This window comes from Centropristis striata, chromosome 2, assembly GCF_030273125.1.
Source record: "Centropristis striata isolate RG_2023a ecotype Rhode Island chromosome 2, C.striata_1.0, whole genome shotgun sequence".
NCBI classification, from domain to species: Eukaryota; Metazoa; Chordata; class Actinopteri; order Perciformes; family Serranidae; genus Centropristis; species Centropristis striata.
Window position 1 is genome coordinate 15736036 of NC_081518.1, and position 23641 is coordinate 15759676.

At 37.9% G+C, this 23641-nt stretch overlaps 2 protein-coding genes across 2 annotated transcripts; both read left to right on the top strand.

Moving 5' to 3' along the window:
* The first annotated feature begins 1065 nt into the window (after positions 1-1065).
* Positions 1066-11824, top strand: sh2d7 (SH2 domain containing 7). Its single transcript, XM_059353601.1, has 7 exons — positions 1066-1208; positions 3185-3274; positions 3346-3511; positions 4649-4891; positions 7861-8547; positions 8632-8660; positions 11686-11824. Exons 1-7 carry the CDS (start codon positions 1066-1068, stop codon positions 11822-11824), a joined length of 1497 nt encoding a protein of 498 aa, XP_059209584.1.
* LOC131986237 (ras-related protein Rab-11A) lies at positions 11741-23152 on the top strand. The gene is made up of 5 exons (XM_059351093.1): positions 11741-11898; positions 14647-14842; positions 16670-16863; positions 19021-19101; positions 20485-23152. Exons 1-5 carry the CDS (start codon positions 11859-11861, stop codon positions 20619-20621), a joined length of 648 nt encoding a protein of 215 aa, XP_059207076.1. The 5' UTR covers positions 11741-11858; the 3' UTR covers positions 20622-23152.
* Positions 23153-23641: the final 489 nt, after the last annotated feature.

Here is a 23641-nt window from a genome sequence, read left to right on the forward strand (position 1 = left end):
AGTTTCAATCTTCTTAAATGCAGCATGATGTTCATTATGTAAATTATGGTCCCATTTAGAGTAAAACAGACAATTAAGCAGGGGAGGGTTTAGGGCAGGGATACCATATGATTGACTGGTTGCTATGACAGTGTACTGTGTGTTTTCATCTTTGACCTTAAACACTCTCACAGTGTGTTTTCACTTCATCAAAATAGACTGGAACATTTTAGTCACTTAAAAACGTCTTGTTCAGTTTTCAGTTTGACTATGTAACGGTCACAAATGCCGAACTCAAGGCTTTAAAGCAGCACAAACCAATGTGTGACGTCAAAGTGATTATGCCACTATTACTATACAGTCAGAGGTTGGGATAGGCTGAGTGAATCCCTTTAATGAGACACTGTGATCAATACACATGTTCATGTTCCTACTCCCACCATCAGCTGATCCACCTTTTTTACACAGTCGAGTAGAAAAAAAAACCTTCTAGCTCATCAAACTAAAATGAAAACAAGCTAAAATACAGTCATGGGAAAAAATATATTAGATATATATTAGATATTGTTTTCTCTAACATCTTGTTAATTTTAATGCCTGGTACAACTAAAGGTACGTTTATTTGGATAAATATAATGATAACAACAAAACAGCTGAAATAATGATCTTGGTTATTATCAAGAAAACCATGAAACATGTAGATATCAGATCTTAAATTAAACTCTTTTCAGCTATTTTTGTTGTTATCATTATATTTTTCCAAATAAATGTACCTTTATTTGTACCAGGCATTAAAATGAACAAGACATTTTTTCCATGACTGTATAAAAATTACTATAAATCCAAGCTGTTAAAGTTCAAGCTGGGATGAGGAACACAGATAGTGAAATGAAACTGGCGGCAAGTGAGGGGCAGAGGAGTCACTGGTAGATAAACTGAAACAATACCAGCATTCAGCCCAGAGGAAATAGTCAAATGAGGTGCCTTGGCTTCCTTCACAGAGTCAGATGTCACCTGAGCAGAGAGCATGCACGGGGCGCTGCCTCCACTCTGTCAGCTCCTGACAGACCTGTGAGCCTGGAGAAGATGTCGGGCGTGGACCTGCACATGGAGCCGTCAGAGGGAGGCCTGAAGGAGCTGGTGCTCAGGTGGTTCAATGACACTCAGGCGCCACTCATCCTCAACAACGGGAACTTCCCCGACTGGTTTCAAGGCTTCACTGCACGAAAGTAAGAAAATAGTCCTAAATTTGACTTGGAAGTTAAAAACGTTTAAAGGGAATTGATTCTGATCAACCAGAAGTTGTTTTATTCTCATGGGTTCCAACAGGTTGTGGCATTTTATTTGGCTTTATTTGAACAGATTTCTGTAGGATCATTAAAGTTTAATGCCTGCTGGTTGATCTGAGAGACATAGATACTGAGATCATCATATTTAGTGGTGGATTGTAATAATATTGTCGGCCTACTGACCCTCCTGAAAACCCGCCTGACCACTGCTGACCTGCTTCTTGAAAAAAAAACAAATTTTTTTTACTTTATATAGTTACCCAAAACCTAGTTTTTTAAATTCACTGTAGATAGATACAGAGTCTCTCCAGTGACAGCACTAACTACAAACCAGCTACCATAAGGTTTGGCCTAAAGGTCTGGGGTTTTATACAGGTGTAGAAGCTGTAATGTGGCATGAACTAAGTCTTAGTTCAGGTCTTTTCATCTGGCAGCCTGCAGATCAAGCCTGTCAACTAGATCTGTTTACAAATAAATACAATTTAAACCTGAAGAAAGGGTAAATGCAGATAACTGACATTTTGCCACAATTATCACAATGTGAAACACAATGTACATTGATGACGAAAGCCCTCCTGTCTGTGTTTTTCTCTGAGATCTGCATTTTAAAAACTAGACCTCACTGTATAAAACGACCTGGGGTCCCCAAACAGTCTCTGATCTGCATAAATCGGGTCTGACTGGAATGCTGATACTCTTGTGGATTTAATATAAATGTGGTACTATGTGTCCCCATGAGTCTCCTCTTTACAGACATGCCGACTTTATGCTGATAACATGCAGTTTAAGGCAGAAACCTGCAGTTTTCTAATGCAAAGGTGATACTTTTGCACAGATTTGCCTCTTGCATATGAATATTTGTGCACACTGGGGTCCCTAAACAGTCTGTTAGTTTCATAAATCGGGTCTGAGTGTAAAGCTGAGACTCTTGTGGATTCAATGAGCCCAATGTTCTTCATGTGTGATGATGTTAGTGAGTGAAACTTGAGCTCAGTGTATAAAATGAGCTGATGTGCCCTCTAGGATAATCACAGCCTCATGAAACTTTACAATCTCAAACTGGAGACCTAGAGCATCCAGAGGATGGATGGCTGACACACTAGATTCACAATAAGTAATGTGCAATTCTTGCAAAAAAATCTACCAAATATCAAACGTTGAACCAAGTCACAGCATAGATTTTTCTACGGTGTTCCTCAAGATCGACTAGTATTTTGGAGTGATTGATCATTTTTATCATTTTGAGTGGTCAACAATGGTAACATTTTGCACCAAATGTGTGTAACATATGGTATCAACCTAAAAATCGATGCAACAACTTATGAGACATAATTGAATTGCAATCATATTGTTCTAAAAACCTTTTTCACCTTAAACTTTATATCGATGCCCAACCAAAACACAATGTTTATAGCATATTCTGGACTCAAACAACTTGACTCACAGTGCTGAGCTGCATCTCAAATTAATTTTCAGGTTTCAGCTTTCAGACAATGTTCACCACTTCTTTATGATATCTACAGTTGACCTGCTATCTCCCCCTAAATATCCACTGTCCCCTTGCCTATAAACACATAAAATGACTCTATGTGGGTCTCAGAGAGTTAAAGAAAACTGGAGAAATTGAATGGATGTGGGGCAGGTTAGCTGATGTTTAAAATAGTAATTTGAAGAGCAGACAGAACAAGAACGATGGTTAGAAATGTTTACAGGAAATGCTGTGATGTAAGCAAGTTATTGTAGAATATGTTACATGTTTAATTTGGATGCTATGTCACATCTTCCAGCTTGTATCTCTTTTATTCCCTCTCATGTACGTCACTCAGAGAAGACAAAAGTTTCATGTCATGCTGGTGTTATTTTTAAACCTAATTTGCCTCTGTGTGTAATTGGTCCTGTCTCTCTGTCTGCCTCAGGGACACGGAAGATCTGCTGAGAGATAAAGCTCTGGGCTGTTTTCTCATTCGCCTCAGTGATAAAGCCGTCGGCTACATCCTGTCCTACAGGTGAGTCTCATCCCGTCTGTTCAGCACTGTTCACCTCACTCCCTCTCTCATTCATCTCATTTCCTCCACAGGGGCCATGACAGGTGCCGACATTTTGTCATCACGCAGAATCCAGACGGACAGTTCGTCATCACAGGGGACAGTCAGACGCACGGCAGCCTCACAGAGCTCATCCAGCATTACAAAGTCAGCCCCATACAGCCCTTTGGAGAATACCTGACCTCCAGCTGTCATGAGGTGAGGAGGGGCCTGATGTGGCATTCCTGTTGTGTTAAATGCTTGGGTTGATATCATTTGTTAAGCAGATTTTATGCTAAATGTAACTGTTTTTGGCTCATCAGGGTGATAAAAATGGTCAAAATCCATCCAAAATACTAATAGATCTTGAGGAACACCAGTGTTGCAGATATCTCTGTTGTTTGTCCTGCTGAGAAACCCCCTTATTGTGAATCTAATGTGTAAAGCCATCCATCCTGTGAATGTTATAGGTCTCTAGTTTGTGGTTGTAAAGTTTCATGAGGCTGTGATTATAAAGTCCATTCTCATGCTCAGTTATGTCTTGTAGGTTGTTGCAGCAACTTTTGGGTTGATACCATTTGGTGCTACATTTAACCATTTCTGACCACTTGAGAATTAAGAAAATGCTCAAAAATCCCTTTAAAACAACATGTTCAGACACCAAGATCTTGAGGAACCATAGAAAAATCCATGCTGTGATTTGGTTCGACGTTTGATATTTGGTAGATTTTTTGCAAGAATTGCACATTTCTTATTGTGAATCTAGTGTGTCAGCCATCCATCCTCTGGATGCTCTAGGTCCGTAGTTGGAGGCTGTAAAGTTTCACGAGGCTGTGATTATCCTAGAGGTCACACCAGCTCATTTTATACACTGAGCTCAAGTTTCACTCACTAACATCATCACACATGAAGAAAATTGGGCCCATTGAATCATCATCATTGAATACAAGAGTCTCAGCTTTCCAGTCAGACCCAATTTATGCAACTAACAGACTGTTTAGGGACCCCAGTGCGCAGAAAAAGGCAAAAATAACACATTTATACTGCATGAAAAAATTTAGTGGTATTTACCTAAAAACAAAGTGCTTTTGGCCTCAAACTGCATGGGATTAGCATAAAATTAGCATGTCTGTAAAATAAATTCCTATGCTGGTTTTTTTGCTCACTAAAATTGAGTCTAACCCTTAAGACTATGCTCCAAAGTTAAACAGTGTTTGGATGTAAGGTTTTTAACTCTCATGGAACACAAGCCTATAATTTTAATAACAGTGATAGGAAATTGTGACACCAGTAGTTTCATTTGACTGGAGCCTGCTTCATTTTCATGTCTAATGCGACGCTGGTTGTTGTTTACAGGTAAACACAGGTGAGCTGTATGATGTGGTGAATTTCACTGACAAAGGGAAGACTGGGGTGAATGTCAGAGCTCTGCGGTCTCTGTGGGACAAAAAACAAAATGACAACAGCATCCCTGTTAATGATCAGAGGGTGCAGCAGCAGAACGAGGCTTCTGCAGCTCCACGACCTGCAGTGCCTCCAAAAATCAAGAGCAGGAAGCTGACAGGAGCCGTGTCTGTGGACACTGTGTCCCTCTCACAGGTAGGACTGAATAAGACCTCATCAAAGAGTGCTGCACGCAAAGACACTTTTTCTGTACTGTACTAAAGAGTTAATTCGGCCCGAGGTGTATGTTTGACACCTTTGCAGTTGTGGAAGATGTATTTTATATATTTTAAGCAAAAGTTGCAACATGACAGTATAGAAATACTCTAATATAAGTAAAAGCCCTGGATTCAAAATTTAACAATTTTTTTTTTTTAAAGTACAAAAATTACAAAAGTTATACTTAAAAATACTCACCATGCAGAATGCCTATTTCAGTATATTTATACTATATTATTGGATTATAATCATTAATATATTTACATGCTCATTACATAAAGTTACATTTAATAAAAGGTGGAGCCAGTTTTGCTACTTGATAAACTCATAACTTGTAAATTTGTCCCCAGGATCAAATAAGTTGAATATTTATATAACCGATAATAAATCATAAGAATTTTATTTTTGATAATTAATCTGAATCTGCAAGTACAATTTTGAGGTACTTTAGTAACTAAAGTACTTTCCACAACTACACCTTTGATATATATTTATTTTTATTCTTTAAATTTTATTTTGTTATTATTTAACACTTTTTAACACACAGCACATACTGTATACTTTATTATTTCTCTCTTTATTCATGTTTTTGTTTTTATTATCATTTAATAGATATACTGTTTAATTGTGTTTTAATTTTTGACATTCAACCAAACAATTCACCAACACTTACATATTTGAGTTTTGTGCTAATGAATGTACATGGAAATCCTTCTTTGTGCCTCGATATCACAGAGAAAATGGATAATAAAAATAATCCTGTTGCTTAAACAAACACACATCCAAACCACACACACACCAGACCAGCTGGATAAACAAATCAATAAAGTGACTGCATGTGAGTTATAAATATCTATTATTATCTGAATGTCCAGTTGTTGGACACTGTAATGTATTTCTGAAGAACAGTTTAATTTGCATCCAAAACAGGAAACTCTGAGAGCAGCCAGTCTGACTTTTACTAAAACTGAATTGATTTGACTGTTTTTCAGTCATTTGAAACAGGCAAATATGAAAAATTACCATAAACTCTGAACATATCTGTGAAACAGATGGATGATGTATCTTTCTGACTGCTTACACTTGACCATACACACTTGTATCTGTGTGGATTTTTCTTGCTGTTACAAATTTTGGTTAATTATTATTCAGTGTTTGGTTACATATTTACAGGACTTTCAAATGAGCTGCAGATAATCTACAGAACATATATGACTATACACTGAAGCTGTTAAACCAGAGTTCACTGCTCAAAGTCATACCTATAGAGAGCAATGAACTGTCATTTGTAGATTATTATTATTATTATGTTCTTTAATAGTGACCTCTAGAGGCTGCAGTGATTATGACAGGCAGAAAGAAAGACGTCAGAGAATGTGGTGTAAAGCCTATAAGGTCTGTTTAAGGCGGTCAGGAGTTTTGGTGTTTGGGTAAAAAAAAAACAGGACTTTATCCCAGAAGCAAGCTGTTGATGTCCTGCTTGAAAAGGTTAACAAGGTTGTTATTTTAAGTTTCTTGTAAATTTACTTTTGTACACACACCCAACACATTTAGGTGCCAAAACCTCACCTAGTGTTGATTCGCAAGGTTAACCAGCAGCCATCAGGTGTTTAACACAATGAATGTGCGACTGTTTAACAATATTAACACAAGTTTTCAGTAGATATTATATGAGCTGTTCCTGAGAATACGATGACATATTAGAGCCAGAAAACTTAGGTTTATGTATTTAATTTATTAAACTTTTACCAACTACCTCCCTATAAATAAAGTCACTAACAAACAAATTTAATTTGACAGCATGTTAAACAACAAGATTAGCTAGCTATCCAGCTGAGTCATTGTCAACAAATCAAGATCAAGATTTTCACAAACAAATGATAAGCCATGTGTATTAAGTCTGGTTAGGTTTTAGATTTAGGAAAAGATCGTGATTTGGATAAAAATGCTAGTACATAACAGGAGTTATATAAGGGGGCGTACTGCTTAGTAAAGTGGGCGTGTCGTGTAGTAAAGTGGGCGTGTCTTGATGTTAAAAGAGCGTGTCTTGAAGCATGCAAGAATGCAGTAAGGCTTCTCTAAGCCCTGAATGCTAGCACTAGCTGAGCCAACGTTAGCTGTGCTAAATTTAGAAAATACAGTTCCTACTGTAACCAAAGATACTGGAAATAAGGTCAACTTCAACTCTAATGTTGTTACGTTACTGCTGTTGGCGCCACATTAGTTCGGATACCCTCAAAACAATTATTCATCTTCCAATTTTTTTCTTACCTCTGTTTGACCTTGTTAAGCTTACTTATCCATAAGAAGATTAGTTTTTATTAGTTTTGGTGTGGCCCCCAGGGCCTTTCTCTTGACAGCATTCCCCTCAATTTCAATTTCAAAAAATGGTAAAATGAACCTCAAAAGATTATATAAAATAAAAGGTTGACCCGTATAGATTTAACTTAATATTTTTTTTGTCATCCTATATTATAACTGAAACGTTACACAAACGTTATAATTTACCCAAGGGCATTTTATTATTGAATGAAATTGAATTTTACCAATAAACAATAGTTGTGTGGTACTTTCATGCATTTAAAACCTAGAATGGGTCGGTGCCGACCCTAACACAAAAGGAAGGTTGAAGTCACACAATAAGATAAACAAACTAACCGAAAAAAAGTGGGTAGTAACTTAGAACACAGCAACTAAGGTTGTCTGCAAGTTTTAACTGCTCTTACAACTGAGTCTGATGGATTTGAAGAGAGCAAAGATAACTGCTTCAGTTCCCTGTGATAAAGGGGAGCATGGAGTATTGAGCATGGCTGGTTTTGGTTGTTTGCAATAAGAAAATCCTTTTAAATGCTGGGAAAGTGGAACATGTGGAGAGATTGTTTTATCTTTGCTCCCGTGTCTTTCAGGTCGTCCCTCCTGTACCCAAAAGAGGAATTCCTCTGAGTTTCTCTCTGAGTGGATCTTTGCCCGACACATCATCACCTCCTGATGGAACCCTGAGCGACCCGAACAGATCCCAGAGACTGAGAGGAAACACAAACTCAATTGTGGTGTCTGACAGGGACTCGTTTAACTCTGACATGAGTTATCCAGGTGATCTGTGTGCAGCAGGGACCACCTACTCTGAGCTGACCCTGGTGGAGAACAGAAGCAGGTCTCTGCCCAGACTGAACAACATCAGCATGGATGACCAAGAGGACCAAGAGGACGTGGAGGAAGATGAGTACTCGAACCGGCTCACTGCCTCCTTCACAGCATCTTACTCACCCGTTCCTCTGAAGAAAGTCACCTGTCACACCTACTCCCTCCATGACCCCAGAGACAGCCCGAGGCCCAGCAGCTCCCAGTCAGAGCAGCCGGAGGACGAGATGTCCAGGTTGAACCCTCTGTACCAGACCTCCGAGAGGCCCAGAGGGAGTCCGGCTCAGCAGGGAGACAACATGTACGCTGAGGTCCCCCAGAGGCCACCGCCCGCCGCGCTGCCTGATAACACCTACGAGCAGATCCCAGAGGCCCCCGCCCGCACCGGCAACACGTACGAGACGCTGGAGGACGTGAAGACCAAGAAGTCCAAAACCACCTGGGGGAAAAATGTAAGTCAGAGAGAAAGGTCAGAGATGTCAGTGTTATTTAGAGCAGAAATGTTTATTTAATGTCTGTTTTTTTTCTGTTTGCAGAATATAGCATGGAAGAAATTCCGTCCTGAGTATAGATTAAATGATTTATCTATAGATTTATGTCTTATATTTTTATGACAGGCAGAAAGAAAGACGTCAAGAATGTGGTATAAAGGTCTGTGTAAGGTGGGCAGGAGGTTTGGTGTTTGGGTCAAGCAAACACAGGACTTAGCCCCAGAAGACAGCTGTTGATGTCCTAATTTTGAATTACTTGTAAATTTACTTTCGTAAGCACATCCAACACGTTTAGGTGCTGAAACCTCACCTAGTGTTGATTTGCAGTGTTGGTGTTATTTAGAGCAGATATGTTTATTTAATGTCTGTTTTTTTCCGTTTGCAGAATATGGCATGGAAGAAATTTTTTTCCTGAGCACAAGAAGAAATAAAAGGACTCAGCAATGGATTGTATTGAGTATTACATCATAAATAGGATTAATTTGCATTAAAGTCGTGTAGAATTCATTAGAACTAAATCCCACACTACAGTCATGGAAAAAATTATTAGACTACCCTTGTTTTCTTTAGTTTCTTGTTCATTTTAATGCCTGGAACTAAAGGTACATTTGTTTGGACAAATATAATGATAACAACAAAAATAGTTCATAAGAGTTTAATTTAAGAGCTGATATCTAGACATTTTCCATGGTTTTCCTCAAAATAACCAAAATCATTATCAAGAAAACCATGGAAAATGTCTAGATATCAGCTCTTAAATTAAACTCTTATCAGGGTCTAATATTTGTGTCCATGACTCTATATTCTGTTATTTCCCCTTACATTTAAAATGTTTTGTTCATGATTTTCTGTGAATTTCAATAAACAAAACTGGTTACATTCATAAATCATCAGAGCTTGTATCTCATGAATCATAGGTTAAAAAAAAAAAAAAAAAAAAAAAATATATATATATATATATATATTTTTTTTTTTTTGTTTTTGTTTTTTGTTCGCTTTTTTTTTTTTTTTTTGACAGTTCTTGTGACATGCAATATTTGTTTAACAGTTGGAATTTTTCTAATGTGGACATATTTAGCTAATTTTCAGGTTATTACGTTTATTATTATGGTGTTATGAGTTTCTACAACTTTGCATGATTTAATGCTCCACAAGTTAATTTTTCCTCATACTTTCTGCCTGAAAAGGTTTTGAATTAGTGGAGTCTTCTTTTAATGTCTTTGTGCAGCTCAGGATCAGTCTGACCTGTTGAATCCAGTTTTCATTAGGTTTCTTATTTTCTGTCTTTCTTGCATTCTTCAACTTTTCTTCTCATTTCCTCTGCATGAACTGAACACTCTCTCCTCCTCCGTCTTTTCTCCTGAGATCTGATCTCGCCCAAAAGCCTCACTGCTCTGATGATCTGCTCTTTATTTCAAATACCCCTTCAGCTCTTTTTGAACTGACTCCTTCATGATGAGTTCTTTCTCCATCTGAAACTCCCTCCTCATTATCTCCAGCCTCCTCCTCCTCCTCCTCCTCCTCCTCAGATCTTTATTCTTCTTCTCAAAGGCCTTTCTCCTTTCTGTGAACCCTCTCTCCTCCTCCGTCCATAAGGCTTCCTGTCATGTTATGGTCACCTCCTCGTCTGTCTTTTCTCAGCCCAGTCAGCCTTTTCTGCATTTCTAACACGGCAGACCTCTCAACCAGTAACTTAAAACACCATAACCTTTCCTTACGAGTAGCATTTACATTCAATCATTTTGAATTATCTAAAAAAACTGTAGCTTCTATATGTTTCAAAAGCACATTATATACAAGGTTTCTATCTTCATTAATATTATTATTCTAAAGCCAGGTATGTTATGGAGTAATTTTTCATACTTTGTATTTAGTCTAAAGATATAGGAGCACTTTGGGGATTAACTCCTAAAGGAAATGTCTAAATATCTAAGTTTTTTTTCCTTATAATTATTCTATTTTAAAAGAAAATGTTTTAATCATTTATGTTGTTTATACAGAGATTATGTAGTTGAGTAGAAGTGTAAGGGTACCAAATAAAGGAAAATACTGTATAATGTAAAGTAGACAAATTAATACTTAAGTACAGTACTTGAGTAAATGTTCTATGTTACATTCTACCACCCATGGAATCTTTTACTTAAATACATTATCTGAAAGTATTAATACCACACTGGAATATTCAAAATCAAATCAAAATCTAACAGTCTTTCTTGTCACTATATAGTTCACTATACAACAACATTGGGAGTACAACTGCTTAAGGTGCATAATTAAAGCAATCATTACAACAAAACAAACATTATGAGTAAAACATTTATGAATACGGTAGAACACTAAGCTAAAACAAGGACAAAATCAAGGACATGTAATGTCATAAATAAATATAAAAATAGATAAATTACCACTGAAAAATACTACAAATGGTATAGACGAGGTAGATAGTGCTAGATCATTGCTGTTGTTGTTGCTGAGATGTGTAACATTATTTTTCTGGGTGGATTATTAATCAATCAATCACACTTTATTTGTATAGCACGTTTCATACAAGAGAGATGTAACAGAAAGTGCTTCACATAAAAAAGGAGAAAGTAATAATAATAATAATAATAATAATAATAATAATAATAACAAAACGTAGAAACAAGAAAACACCCACCGCCCATCCCCAACCCTCCACCCCTGACCCTAGATCCCACCCATCCAATTAAAAACAAAGCACAAACTGAGTAATGCCATCTCAACATGGAGCAGTGAGGAAACACTGGAGGCAGCTTAGAAATTCATTAGATAAAATAAAAAATAAAAAAAGTAAGAAAGATAAAATAAAATAAAAGTAAATAAAAATAGCAATAAAATAATAATTACATATTATACATAATATACATAAATAATATATATAAATAGACTAATAAATAGTAGCAAATAAATAAATAAAGAAAAGAAAAGAACACTAAGATGCATGAGCAGAAAAATCTCTAAAAATGGTTCATGTAAAAGCCAAATTAAAAAGATAAGTCTTGAGTTTTCTGTTAAAAATATGAACAGTCTCTGTACCACTATAAACCGTGTGGTGCAGTACCCTCTCCTGACCACCAGATGTCGGGGTTCACTGTGCGCTGCTCATACGCTGCCAGAGGAGAAGAAGAAGAAGAAACTACGGAAGTACGGCTTCCAAACAGATTCCCGTTGGAAGAGTGAAATACAGCAGATCGCCTTCATTTTTAATCAAATCTAATTAAATCTTGGACTAACCGCTCCCCAATAGGACGATGGGCACCAGAGATGACGAATATGATTATTTGTTCAAAGGTAAAACGAAGGTTTTTCTCGTTATTGTTGTTAGCTGACAGGCTAAAACAGGCCAGCTGATTATTAACTGTCAGGCTAACATGCTAACGTTAGCCGCCGTCAACCTTTGTGCTCTGATCGCTTCTCAGCGAGCCTCCGGAGAAATGTCAGCACCTCTGTTTGATTCACACGACTCCAAAATACCCTTCTGTAAACATCAGCAGCGTTATTATGAGTTGATTCTTCACGGTAGTTGTAATTAAAGGGCTGGGCGTCTTGATCGGTGGCTAGCGTTAGCAGCTAGCAGCTGTGGGCGCGGACACACCTAACGGTACCCGTTATTATCACATCATGTGTTCAGGAGCCACTAGAACAGGACCATCAGCAGCTAATATACACTAAAGAATCTTAATGTTCACTTTACAGACACTAGAACAGGACGATCAGCAGCTAAATGCACACTAAAAACATTTAATATTCTCTTTACAGACACTACAGGACGATCAGCAGCTAAATATACACTAAAAATATTTAATATTCACTTTACAGACACTATAGCAGCTACCTGACCACACTGACGGTTGGCTTTTATTTATAACGGAAACAAACAATAAGGTCAAAGTAAACAAACTGCACCTCTGAATCACATATAACGGTTCGGTTTGCCAAAGTTATTATTCTATATAACGGGATTATGAATAATCTTTAGCTAGTATGAAAACTTCTTTATTCTAATGTTTTATCATTTCCCTACAGCTGCATGTTTTATATTTGAGGTGTGATCATAAACTGATGGAGGGATTCAGATGATTTGCTACAATATATTTTCTCCAAAGTGCAATCAGTACTTTCAGGAAAGGCTGGGCGATATATTGATATGAAAGATATTTCTATATATTTTTTAATGTGATATGGAATTAGACCATATCGCTTATATTGATACTTAAAAAAATATTTCTTTATATGTAAATGCTGCCCTTACTAGGGTTTATCATATTTAGTTATTTTGTAATGTTAGTTATTCTTTTCTCATATAAATATATTTATTTTGGAAAAAGATTGGCCTATTTTATTTCATAGGCTATTTTTATTTAAGATGGTTTTGATGTAAATGTGCACATTATGGAGCTTTGATTTGAAAAAGTTACTCCTGTTATACAGTATTCATGTTCACCTAAAGAAAAAGTTTCAATAAAACTACTTGTGACATGTCATATTTGGCTTTGACTGAACATTTGCTCTCACTTTGCGATTAAAAATATGGGGATAGATACGGTATATCGATATTCAGCATCTCCGGATATGACTTTTGGTCCGTATCGCCCAGCCCTACTATTAATAATAGATGTCAAATAGAAGAAATGTACAGTCATGGAAAAAAATATTAGACTACCCTTGATATCTAGACATTTTCCATGGTTTTCTTGATAAAGGTTGTAGTTATTATCAAGAAAACCATGGAAAATGTCTAGATATCAGCTCTTAAATTAAACTCTTATGAGCCATTTTTGTTGTTATTATATTTGTCCAAACAAATGTACCTTTAGTTGTACCAGGTATTAAAATGAACAGGAATTTGAAGGTGGTCTAATATTTTTTTCCATGACTGTATATTAATAATAAATGCCAAATAGCAGAAATATATGTATATAATGTCTAAAGAATGTATGTATATGTCTCATTGTTTATATTCTTTATTCTGTTTTTCCATATCTATGTGTCTGTATCTTGAGCTGCTGTGATGACTAAATTTCCCCACTACTGGATAAAAAGTCTGATCTTATCTTAACTGAAAGTATTAAAACCACACAGGTATATTCTTCACTATAAATTAAAATCCTCCATAAAGAAAACCCTCAAGTTTAAGTATGTAAAAAATATAATAAAGGATAAAAATAATAAATTCTGTATAATAAACAAAATAAACTTAAATATAAAAAGTGAAAATATTGATTGTTCAGTAAAATCTTTCCCTTCAGTGTTTATGTGCTTCCTCTTGTGTCGTTATTAAGCAATAAAACAAATTAAATCGATTTGATTCGCATATAGATAGAATAGAAATTATCATAAATATATAACTTTATTATCTTCAGGTAATAAAAAAGTATCTTTATTATATTATTATCAAATATTGTCCTCAAATACAAAAAATCCAAACATGTACAGGTTCAAAGTGTTCAAAGAACAGCTACAAGGAAAGTAACACAACAAGGATATCATATAAGAATACTTAAAACAAATATTATAAAATATATAAATATATAATATTAATAAAAAATTTTCATAAAAAATAGTAATTTCAAAAGAGCACAAAGTATAAAAAGTGAAAACATGTATCTATGCTTTATACAGGAGAAACAGTATTGCACGTGACTAGATAATATTAATAAGTTAATAAACAATTAGTTATAATTACACCATTTACACCAGCACTAACTATTAGATTAATCTGGATTTTTTTCAACTATTCAAGTGATCATTTAGTCAGTGAATTGTGAAAAATATTGTGTCTCACAAGACAGAACAGCAGAAAATCCTCACTAATGATAATGACTCAAAAAGTGTCGAAGTTTTAACTTAAATAATTAAAAACAATCTCATAAAGTAAGATCAGGGCATGCAGGTGTCATTTTTATGTAATCTCTGAAAAAGCGTCCATTATTTTTGACTTTTTACATTTTAACTAAGCCAGGAAGTACATAGGTTGTCCATTTTCTAACGTACTATTCTCAGATATGGTATTAACTCTTGTTGTGTGTTGTGTCTCAGTGGTCCTTATCGGTGACTCGGGCGTGGGGAAGAGTAACCTGCTGTCCCGTTTCACCCGCAACGAGTTCAACCTGGAGAGTAAGAGCACCATCGGAGTGGAGTTCGCCACGCGCAGCATCCAGGTGGACGGCAAGACGGTGAAGGCTCAGATCTGGGACACGGCCGGCCAGGAGCGCTACCGAGCCATCACATCAGCGTGAGTATGGAGGAGGAGGAGGCGGCCAGCGGGCTGAAGATCGATACACACGCCAACCAAACGTCTACCTAGGCCTGTCCATAATACCATAACACGTTTTTTAGGACGATTTTTTTCCCCAGAAACTATCACGATAAGAGATAGTATCGTATCGACGTTTTAGTTTTATAACCATATTAGAGCATAATAAGTACATCCTTTTCCACAGCAATGAATTTTTAAATCTCGAGAATTATCAAAATTGGAATTAAAATGTGGAAAAGAAATATTAAAATATCCTACATAAATGAAAAATAAATTAATTAACTACGAAACAAGTAAAATAGACTCTGTTAACAAAACATTGTAATGAGATAATCATTTTGTATTATATTATTTTATTATTAGCAATTTTTGCCATTAAGTGTAGCAATAGCATATTTAGAAATATAGTACATTTAGGTAGCCTATAGGTAGGTAGACCTTCTGTAAAACACAATACTTTCAAGTACATTCAGAACATCCGTTGGTTTTTTGTAACAAAATGTCCCATCATCCACGGGGCCAACCAAAGCGTCTCATCAGCTTCTTCCTTCATGTTCACTGTGGTTTGTTGTTGTCTGAACTCATGAACGCTAGTTGGTGCTCCAGTATAATCGGTCCGCCTGAAACTCATCCAGTGAGAAATGTTCCGCGGTGCAAAAATAAGTGTCATTAAAATGAGTCCATTTTTTAACGTGTTGATTTTTGTGTAATTAATTAATCTTAATTAAAGCATTAAAGTCCCGGCCCTATTTATTATTAAAATAACATATAAACAGCTGGAATGACTGCTTGGGAAATATAGTTTTTTGGCAATTCATACTGCCTGTCAAACATTTGCAGCATGACTTTAAACACAACAAAATAAAGTTGATATATTGAGCCCAGAAAAAAAACTATCGGGTCCATTTTTATATATTGAACGATAAGTCGATATAGTCATTATAGTGACAGGCCTCCGTCCACCTCACACACCTGAAGTGAACTAACAGTTCGTCACCTCTTACTGTGTGACAGCTTCTGTCAGCGTCGAGAACTTTAAAAAGCATCAGATTTAAAGATGAACAGAATAATCTGAGGAGCTACATTTAACATGCCGACGTTCAAATTCTCAATCAATGTTCAAATGCTGCAAAATGTTTTAATATCCATGTCTGTTCACTGTTTAAACCTGGTGTTTCTGCACAGCTGCAGATAAAGATCCTATTTATGATACTACTTGTAAAGTTTAGAGGATTGTTTCTGACCCATCCAAACATTTCCAATAACTCCAGTAAAGTAAAAGTCAAAGAACGGTTTGCTTCCTCTTGCTGTTCACAAACAGAAGCACGAACCGCAGACTGTCTCCAGCACCATGAATTACATTATTAACCATAATTACAAAAATCTATTTTGGCTCTAACACTAATCAACAGATTAGTATTTATCTGCATGTGCTCTGTGCTCTATTGGATGATGCCATGAAATATGATGACTCAATAGGAGGTTCCAAAGTAATAAAGTGACATTGTTCTTGCAGCACTTAGAGCCTTCAGATCTCCTCTTAATAACAAATAATTGTTTGTTGAGTGTTATGAATTCCTGCTGAGCTTTTGCGTGGCGTGACGTCAAGGCACTCAACGTTTCTCATTTTCCTGCAATTTACACAAAATGTTCCTCAGAAATATCAAGCAGTTCTAATAAAACCAGTCAGCAGGGACACAGTTGACCAGTTCTGGTGCCCAGCTGCACTGATTAAACACAACAAGGGTACAAGCTGAGCTGTAACCAGCCGTAATCAGCTGATGAGTGACTGCTGTGCTGCAGGTACTACCGCGGGGCGGTGGGCGCGCTCCTGGTCTACGACATCGCCAAGCATCTAACTTATGAAAACGTGGAGCGCTGGCTGAAGGAGCTGAGAGATCACGCCGACAGCAACATCGTCATCATGCTGGTGGGCAACAAGAGCGACCTGCGCCACCTCCGGGCCGTCCCCACCGACGAGGCACGGGCCTTCGCTGGTAAGACTTTACCATATTTATACCTTAAAAACGAATTTTCCTGACCATAATAATGGATTACAGACAATCTATGTACGACAAAAAGCACAAATATGCCACAACATTACAACTAAACAGAAATAAAAAATTAAAAAATCATGAATACCATTTCTTACCAAGAGATTAACTTAAAAAATCCCACTGCGGGATGAATAGTCATATTTTATCTTTACTGAAAGGATTAATATTAATACCACACTGGTATATTCTTAACTTCAGTTAAAGTCCTCCATTTAAAACCTTACTTAAGTAACAGTATGTAAAAAATACAATAAAGTAAAATCAGAATAAACTTAAAGGATAAAAAGTGAAAGTATTGATTATTGTGCAGTAAAATGTCCCGTCAGTGTTTATGTGCTTCCTCTTGTGTCGTTATTAAGCAATAAAACGGATGAAACGCATTTGGTTTGCAGAATAGCAATTATAATAAACTATTCTGCACCTCCATAAAACACTTACTTTTCATAAGGTACCACACCATCCAGCACATACACATTGAACATTGATATTCACTGAAACTATTTGAATATTATTGGAAAATTGAACCTTGTAGCGCACTTTAAAACTCCTAAAGATAGGTAGGCTAAATAGACTTCCAGATGAGATGAGTCAGGGTGGAAATCCAGAGTGGATTGTGTTACTGACCAGGTGTAGGCCTATCACACAATGGGGCGGAGCTACCCTAAAAGGGGGCGGAGCTCCCCTAAAAGGCGTCCGATCGGAAACAGTGCAATGCCGCAACACGTCCTACGTAAATAATGATATTTTGAAAAATGAATTCAAAAATCTTGAAAATCGAGGATGCACACCTTCGTGCCATGCACAAGTCACATACGAAATCTGAGGTCAGTTTGACTAACAGTCAGAGAGATATGAACTAGACACACACACACACAGACGCTTCTTGCTTTTATAGATAGATATTGCTAATTATCTTTAGGTAGTAAAAAAGTATCTTTATTATAATCTCAAATGTTGTTACTATGTAGTACAAAAATGCTACATTAGAACTAGACAGATAAAAGATTTAAACAAATCATGAACACCATTTCTTACCAAGAGATTAACTCAACTTAAAACAGCCAAAACCACAACATGTATCCGAAACAATAACTTCAACAGCACAAAACTAAAGAGAGCCCCCAGTTTCACATGGAGGTACTGTTTTTTGCTCACTGCTCTGACTCTGAGCTCAAAATCAGTCAAACTGCTCTGAACCAGATGCTGCTGCTCCTCCTCCCCCCCCAGCAGTTTACATATGGACTATGACCAGGATGCACACTTTATTTTTTTTTACTGTGTGGAAATGTCATTAACATCTCCACACAGGCATTTAATGTGACTTTTGGTGGTATAAAATGCTCGACATGCAGGCTGGTATCATTTAATGTGGGCCTGCTGCTCTCTAAAGGCGTGTTTCCACTGAGTGCTTTCTGAGTACTTTTTGGAAAGCGGTGTTTTGGCTCCGCCCACTAGTTAGTCGGCCTCTGTTCCCATACAGGTACGTTTGTAGCGTTCCAATGTGACAGCAGACTGACATGGCAAGCAGTGTTGCCAACTTAGAGACTTTGTCTCTATATTTAGACTATTCAGACCCACACAGTCATGGAAAAAATTAGACCACCCTTGTTTTCTTCAATTTCTTGTTCATTTTAATGCCTGGTACAACGAGAGGTACATTTGTTTGCACAAATATAATGATAACAACAAAAATAGCTGATAAGAGTTTAATTGATATCTAGACATTTTCCATGGTTTTCTTCAAAATAACCAAAATCATTATCAAGAAAACAAGGGACTAATAATTTTTCCATGACTCTATATTCTGTTATTCCCCTTTACATTTAAAATGTTTTGTTCATCATGATTTTCTGTGAATTCTGAATTTCTATTGACCCTGAAACTGCCTGTTGGGATCCAGAGGGTCAATGGTAAAAAGAAAGATAAAGATAAATAATTCAACATGAGTAACATACTGTGGCAGATTGCAGAAGTAATGTAACTGGCTGGTACCAGTTCCACATTAACATGTTTGTGTTGGAGGGTCAGGCTGCTCTGCTATCTGTGGAATGTGACTATTTGACATACGTTAACGCGCTGCTGAACGTTTTTCTGCAGAGAAGAATGGGTTATCTTTTCTGGAGACGTCGGCTCTGGACTCCACCAACGTTGAGACGGCCTTCCAGACCATCCTGACAGGTCGGTGCTCTCTCTCTCACTTCCACTCATGCACCAAACAAAAGTAAAAAGTTAACCTGTGACACTGAAGAAAAGCTGACAGGCTTTACATTTATGGAGGAAATTAGTCTTTACGAGGTGATAAGAGGGAAGTCAGGTGTGCAGTGAACTTCTGCTGCAGAACAGCGCCAACGCTCTGGATTAACTTTATGACATCATCACGCTGTCTGAACGGCTTATCTGTCAGGAGTGGCAAACCTTTTGTTAACATGAGCGAGATTAGGACCGCAAACATGAAACCGCTGTGTGTTTTTCCTTCCTGAACACAATCTGTATCAAAGCTGCCATTTGTTGTGTAACTGTCTGAATGACTGTATAAACCAACCAGGATATTACATGTTATCACAGCTAATATAGATTTAAATCAGGACATTTAGAGGATACAGCTGCATTACACTTATAAGTCTTTGAATCCCATGAAAAGATATAAACTTAAAATTATCTAAAAAACTTTACATTTTTTGACAAAGATTTTGAAAAGTCTAAATAATTTTCTTTCTCCTTTACAACAAACTAAAAAGTGACCAAAACTTGTGTTAAAATGTTGATATCTGTGTCAGAATCTCTTTATTCTACATGTCATTTAAAATAAAGCATTTGCACTAACCAGATCCTGTTAAAAACATTAAATTCTGCCCCTCAGAGACACTGTGAAGACATGATTGATTCTGCTGAGACCAACAGTCACGTGACAAATATTCACTGAAAATCTGTTTACACAGAGCAGAGAGGAGAGGACAGGAGAGGCTGGAAACATAACAATATTTATTTATTTTAATATATATATATATATATATATATATATATATTTATACACACACACACACACACACACACACACACACACACACATACATAAATACATGGAAAGAATTATTAGACCATTGTTTTCTTCAATATCTTATAGACATTTTCCATGGTTTTCTTGATAATGATTTTGGTTATTTTCAAGAAAACCATAGAAAATGTCTAGATATCAGCTCTTAAATTAAACTCTGAGCTATTTTAAGATATTTTTGGGCATTTTGTAGCTTTATTGACAGGAGAGATTTTGAGAGTGAGAGGGGGAGACAAACTCTGAGCTATTTTTGTTGTTATCATAATATTTGTCCAAACAAATGTACCTTTAGTTGTACCAGGAATTAATATGAACAAGAAATTAGAGAAAACAAACAAAGAAAGCAAAAAATGCCCTGAAGCTGCCTGTTGGTGTTCAGAGGGTCAATGGTAAAAAGAAAGATAAAGATAAATAATTCAGCATGAGTAACATACTGTGGCAGACTGTAAACTAAACAGGGAGAAGTAAACGGGCTGTAACTTTATAACTGATGTCTCCCCCCTCAGAGATCTACCGTATCGTGTCTCAGAAGCAGATGTCGGAGCGTCAGGAGAGCGACATGTCGCCCAGCAACAACGTGGTCAACATCCAGGTGCAGCCCACTGAGAACAAACCAAAGATGCAGTGCTGTCAGAACATCTAGCCCCGCCCCGGATCTGCTGCTACCCCCCCCCGCTCCTCCTTTCCCCCCCTCCCTCCCCACTCTCCCCCCTCCCTCCCCCCCAGCTCCCAGCTGCCCCGGCTCACAGTTCCTCAGACCCCGCCCTCAGAAAATAGACTGCCTCAGCGTACTGTGGCGTGTGGGAGGGACGAGCCACAGCTCCGACCCCCGCACCCACCTGTACCTGCTCCCCCACTCCCCCCCGCCCCCCCCTCCCCCCCTCCCCAGGTAAATATATCCCAGTATAAGACGTCACCGCGTGGGGGGCGACCCCCCCAAGCAGAGCCCCTCTGTTGTTAGGCTACTGCAGGACAGCAGGCAGCAGGCATTTCATATCACTTTAGATTTCATTACTGTAGATGCGCTGACATGTCACGAAAATGTCTTAATATATGAATGTGATTCTGTTTCTTCATACTTTGTGCTCCTGTTGATTTCTCCACTTTTTTTAATGATCTTTCTCTGTCTTGTATCATATATCTACTATATGAATTTAAAGCACATCGAAGTTGCTCTGAAGTGTATTCCCATATACAAGCTGTCATTTTAGGCTCCTCCCCCCTCCTCTTTAGTGCAATGTACTGTTTTGGAAACCACGTGGATGTACGGAGCGCGGTGTAGACGTGTGTGCTCCGGTAGTGTCATGCTATTTGATCTGATTGCTGTGAATATAGAGAAAAAAAAGAAACTTTTGCATTTTGCCGAGCTTCAGTTTAGCGCAGCGGAGCGAGCGAGAGTGATGAGCTTGCATGCGGCGCGTTTGTCGTCGGCGTGTTTCGTGGCAGCGTCGGGCCAGCTTTGCATGTCGTTAAAAAGAGAGAAAACTCTGCTGTGCTGCATGTTTATCAGGCGGAGATGTGGAACACTAGCGCTGCCTGGAGGGCGTCACTGAACTCTGTATTTTCATGTTGTCCTGCTTTACGTGTCGGCTTCACACGGAGACAGAGCGTCACACTGAGAAGGATTTTCTGACTGAAGACACATTATTAACCCATCAGGCTTCTTCTGCTCCGACATTAGGAAACCAGACCGCGTTCATCTTCGACTACAACTATGCAGAAACTAGCACATGGCTGTTTGGATTTTTTTTTTGTTTCTTATCACACTTCTATAGCAAAATGAAGGAAAAAAACAGCAGAAGTAACTGATACTGTAGTATATGACATTCTTATTATACTCAATATTATTATTATCTTAAATCTCCCGTCGTCTCGCAAATTCTGCTTTGCATGTGAGCACAGAGCTGTAGAGTCAGGACGCACCGAGAGAGGAGAAGAAGGAAAACGTCGGATTTCATGAGTCACAACCTTGCACTGAGTAGTTAGATTTTACTGCACATGGAGAATCTGGACCTCTCGTCAGATTTTATGCACCGTTTCTTTAAAGACGGTGCCAAAAAAAAAATTATGTTTCAGCACTGCAAAGTCTCACAAGTCTTTCCTCGATGAACACTTTAGGGATTCAGCCACATTCTTGCCAATTTCTGGTCACAGTGCCTCCTCCTCCACCGTCTCATCCCCCGCTGACATCACACCCTGTCCCCCCCCCCCCCCGCGCTGTCCGTCTGTCCCCTCGGAGACAGGCGGCCGCGTCGTCCCCGTCACATCAAGCCTAACGTACACCGAGCTGCCTCTGACTTCAACACAATGCATGGCTTTCTGTTACGACTGCAGCCGCGTGTGTCGTACCGCCTTATGTGGCTAACATTGTCATAAAACTGTCCGTGAAATCTGCTGAGGGTCGGCCGTGGCGTGGCGAGCTGCAGCAGGTCGATGGCGAGCTGCAGCAGGACGATGGCGAGCTGCAGCAGGACGATGGCGAGCTGCAGCAGGACGATGGCGAGCTGCAGCAGGACGATGGCGAGCTGCAGCAGGGTGGCGTGCGTAACGTGTCGCGCGCTGACAGCTGCCTCGCTACTCGCTAAGAAACTCCCCGAGTGTGTGTTCCGTCGAGTCCCCGGGTTCTCGCTGTGCCGGTGCGTGATGGTGTTAGTGGACATATACAATGCCTGAACTCGGTGTGTGTGTGTGCGTGTGTGTGTGAGAGTGTGTGTGTAGAGGCAGAGGGTAGATAGGAGCTAGAGAGTGTGTGAGCCCGGCTGGCAGTGCCAATGGCGTTTCCTCTTTCCGAACAGACGGCGCCGCCAGCCGAGCCGCTCCAGACTCTCTCAGCTGGCAAATCTGTGGACGAAGTGATTCCTTTTTATTTTTCTTCTTCTTAAAATATGATTTCTGATCCTGTTTCATGTACCTCCATTGTTGTTGTTTTTTTAAAGACGTGTTTTGATTTTTTTTTTTTTTTTTACTATATTGAATTCTATAACTGACTGTAATTCCAGTGTAAACGTGTTCAGAGTGAAATGATGTCATTTCAATGAAATTGGAGGGTTAAATGTGAGAGGGGGGTCAAAATGAATGGTTTTATGTTTTGTACAGATTGATAAATTGTACAATTGTGTCTATATCTTAAGTTATCAGTTCATCTTAATAAAGCGCACCAGTCATAAACCTTTATATGATGTCATATTTTATTTTACAGGGAGAACGAGCAGTTATTCTTGCAGCTCATCTCATGAATTATTTGGACAAAAGTAACACAAAAACTTCTAGAATATTCACAGCACCATGCAGAATCATAAAGCACACAGCGACATCTACTCTACTTTTTTAAGTTTGACCCTTTCATCATTTAAGTCTCTGTGTATCAAAAAAACTTCTAGATGTGATTAAACTTAATTGCTTAACACATTTATTCGACCACCTGCCATAAAAATGAGAAAACAAATATTTTAGAAATCTTTCAAAAGCTTGTTTAAAACTAAAATTTTAAAGTTATTTATTTGGCAAATAAAGTGAATTCACCTTTTTATAGCCAGATCTGAGCCGAAATGTAACAAGCAACATTCAACCACTAAAACTAATTTTCTGTAAATAACTATAATTTGACTTTTAATCAAGAAATAATGTGCTTTACTATTTTTACATATTTTGGTAACAAGAATG

Coding starts and splice junctions, on each gene's coding strand:
- sh2d7 (XM_059353601.1), top strand. CDS start 1,066: ATGTCGGGCGTGGACCTGCACATGGAGCCGTCAGAGGGAGGCCTGAAG. Junction 3,512..4,648: donor TGACCTCCAGCTGTCATGAG/GTGAGGAGGGGC, acceptor TGTTGTTTACAG/GTAAACACAGGTGAGCTGTA. Junction 8,548..8,631: donor AAACCACCTGGGGGAAAAAT/GTAAGTCAGAGA, acceptor TTCTGTTTGCAG/AATATAGCATGGAAGAAATT.
- LOC131986237 (XM_059351093.1), top strand. CDS start 11,859: ATGGGCACCAGAGATGACGAATATGATTATTTGTTCAAAG. Junction 16,864..19,020: donor CGAGGCACGGGCCTTCGCTG/GTAAGACTTTAC, acceptor GTTTTTCTGCAG/AGAAGAATGGGTTATCTTTT. Junction 19,102..20,484: donor CTTCCAGACCATCCTGACAG/GTCGGTGCTCTC, acceptor CTCCCCCCTCAG/AGATCTACCGTATCGTGTCT.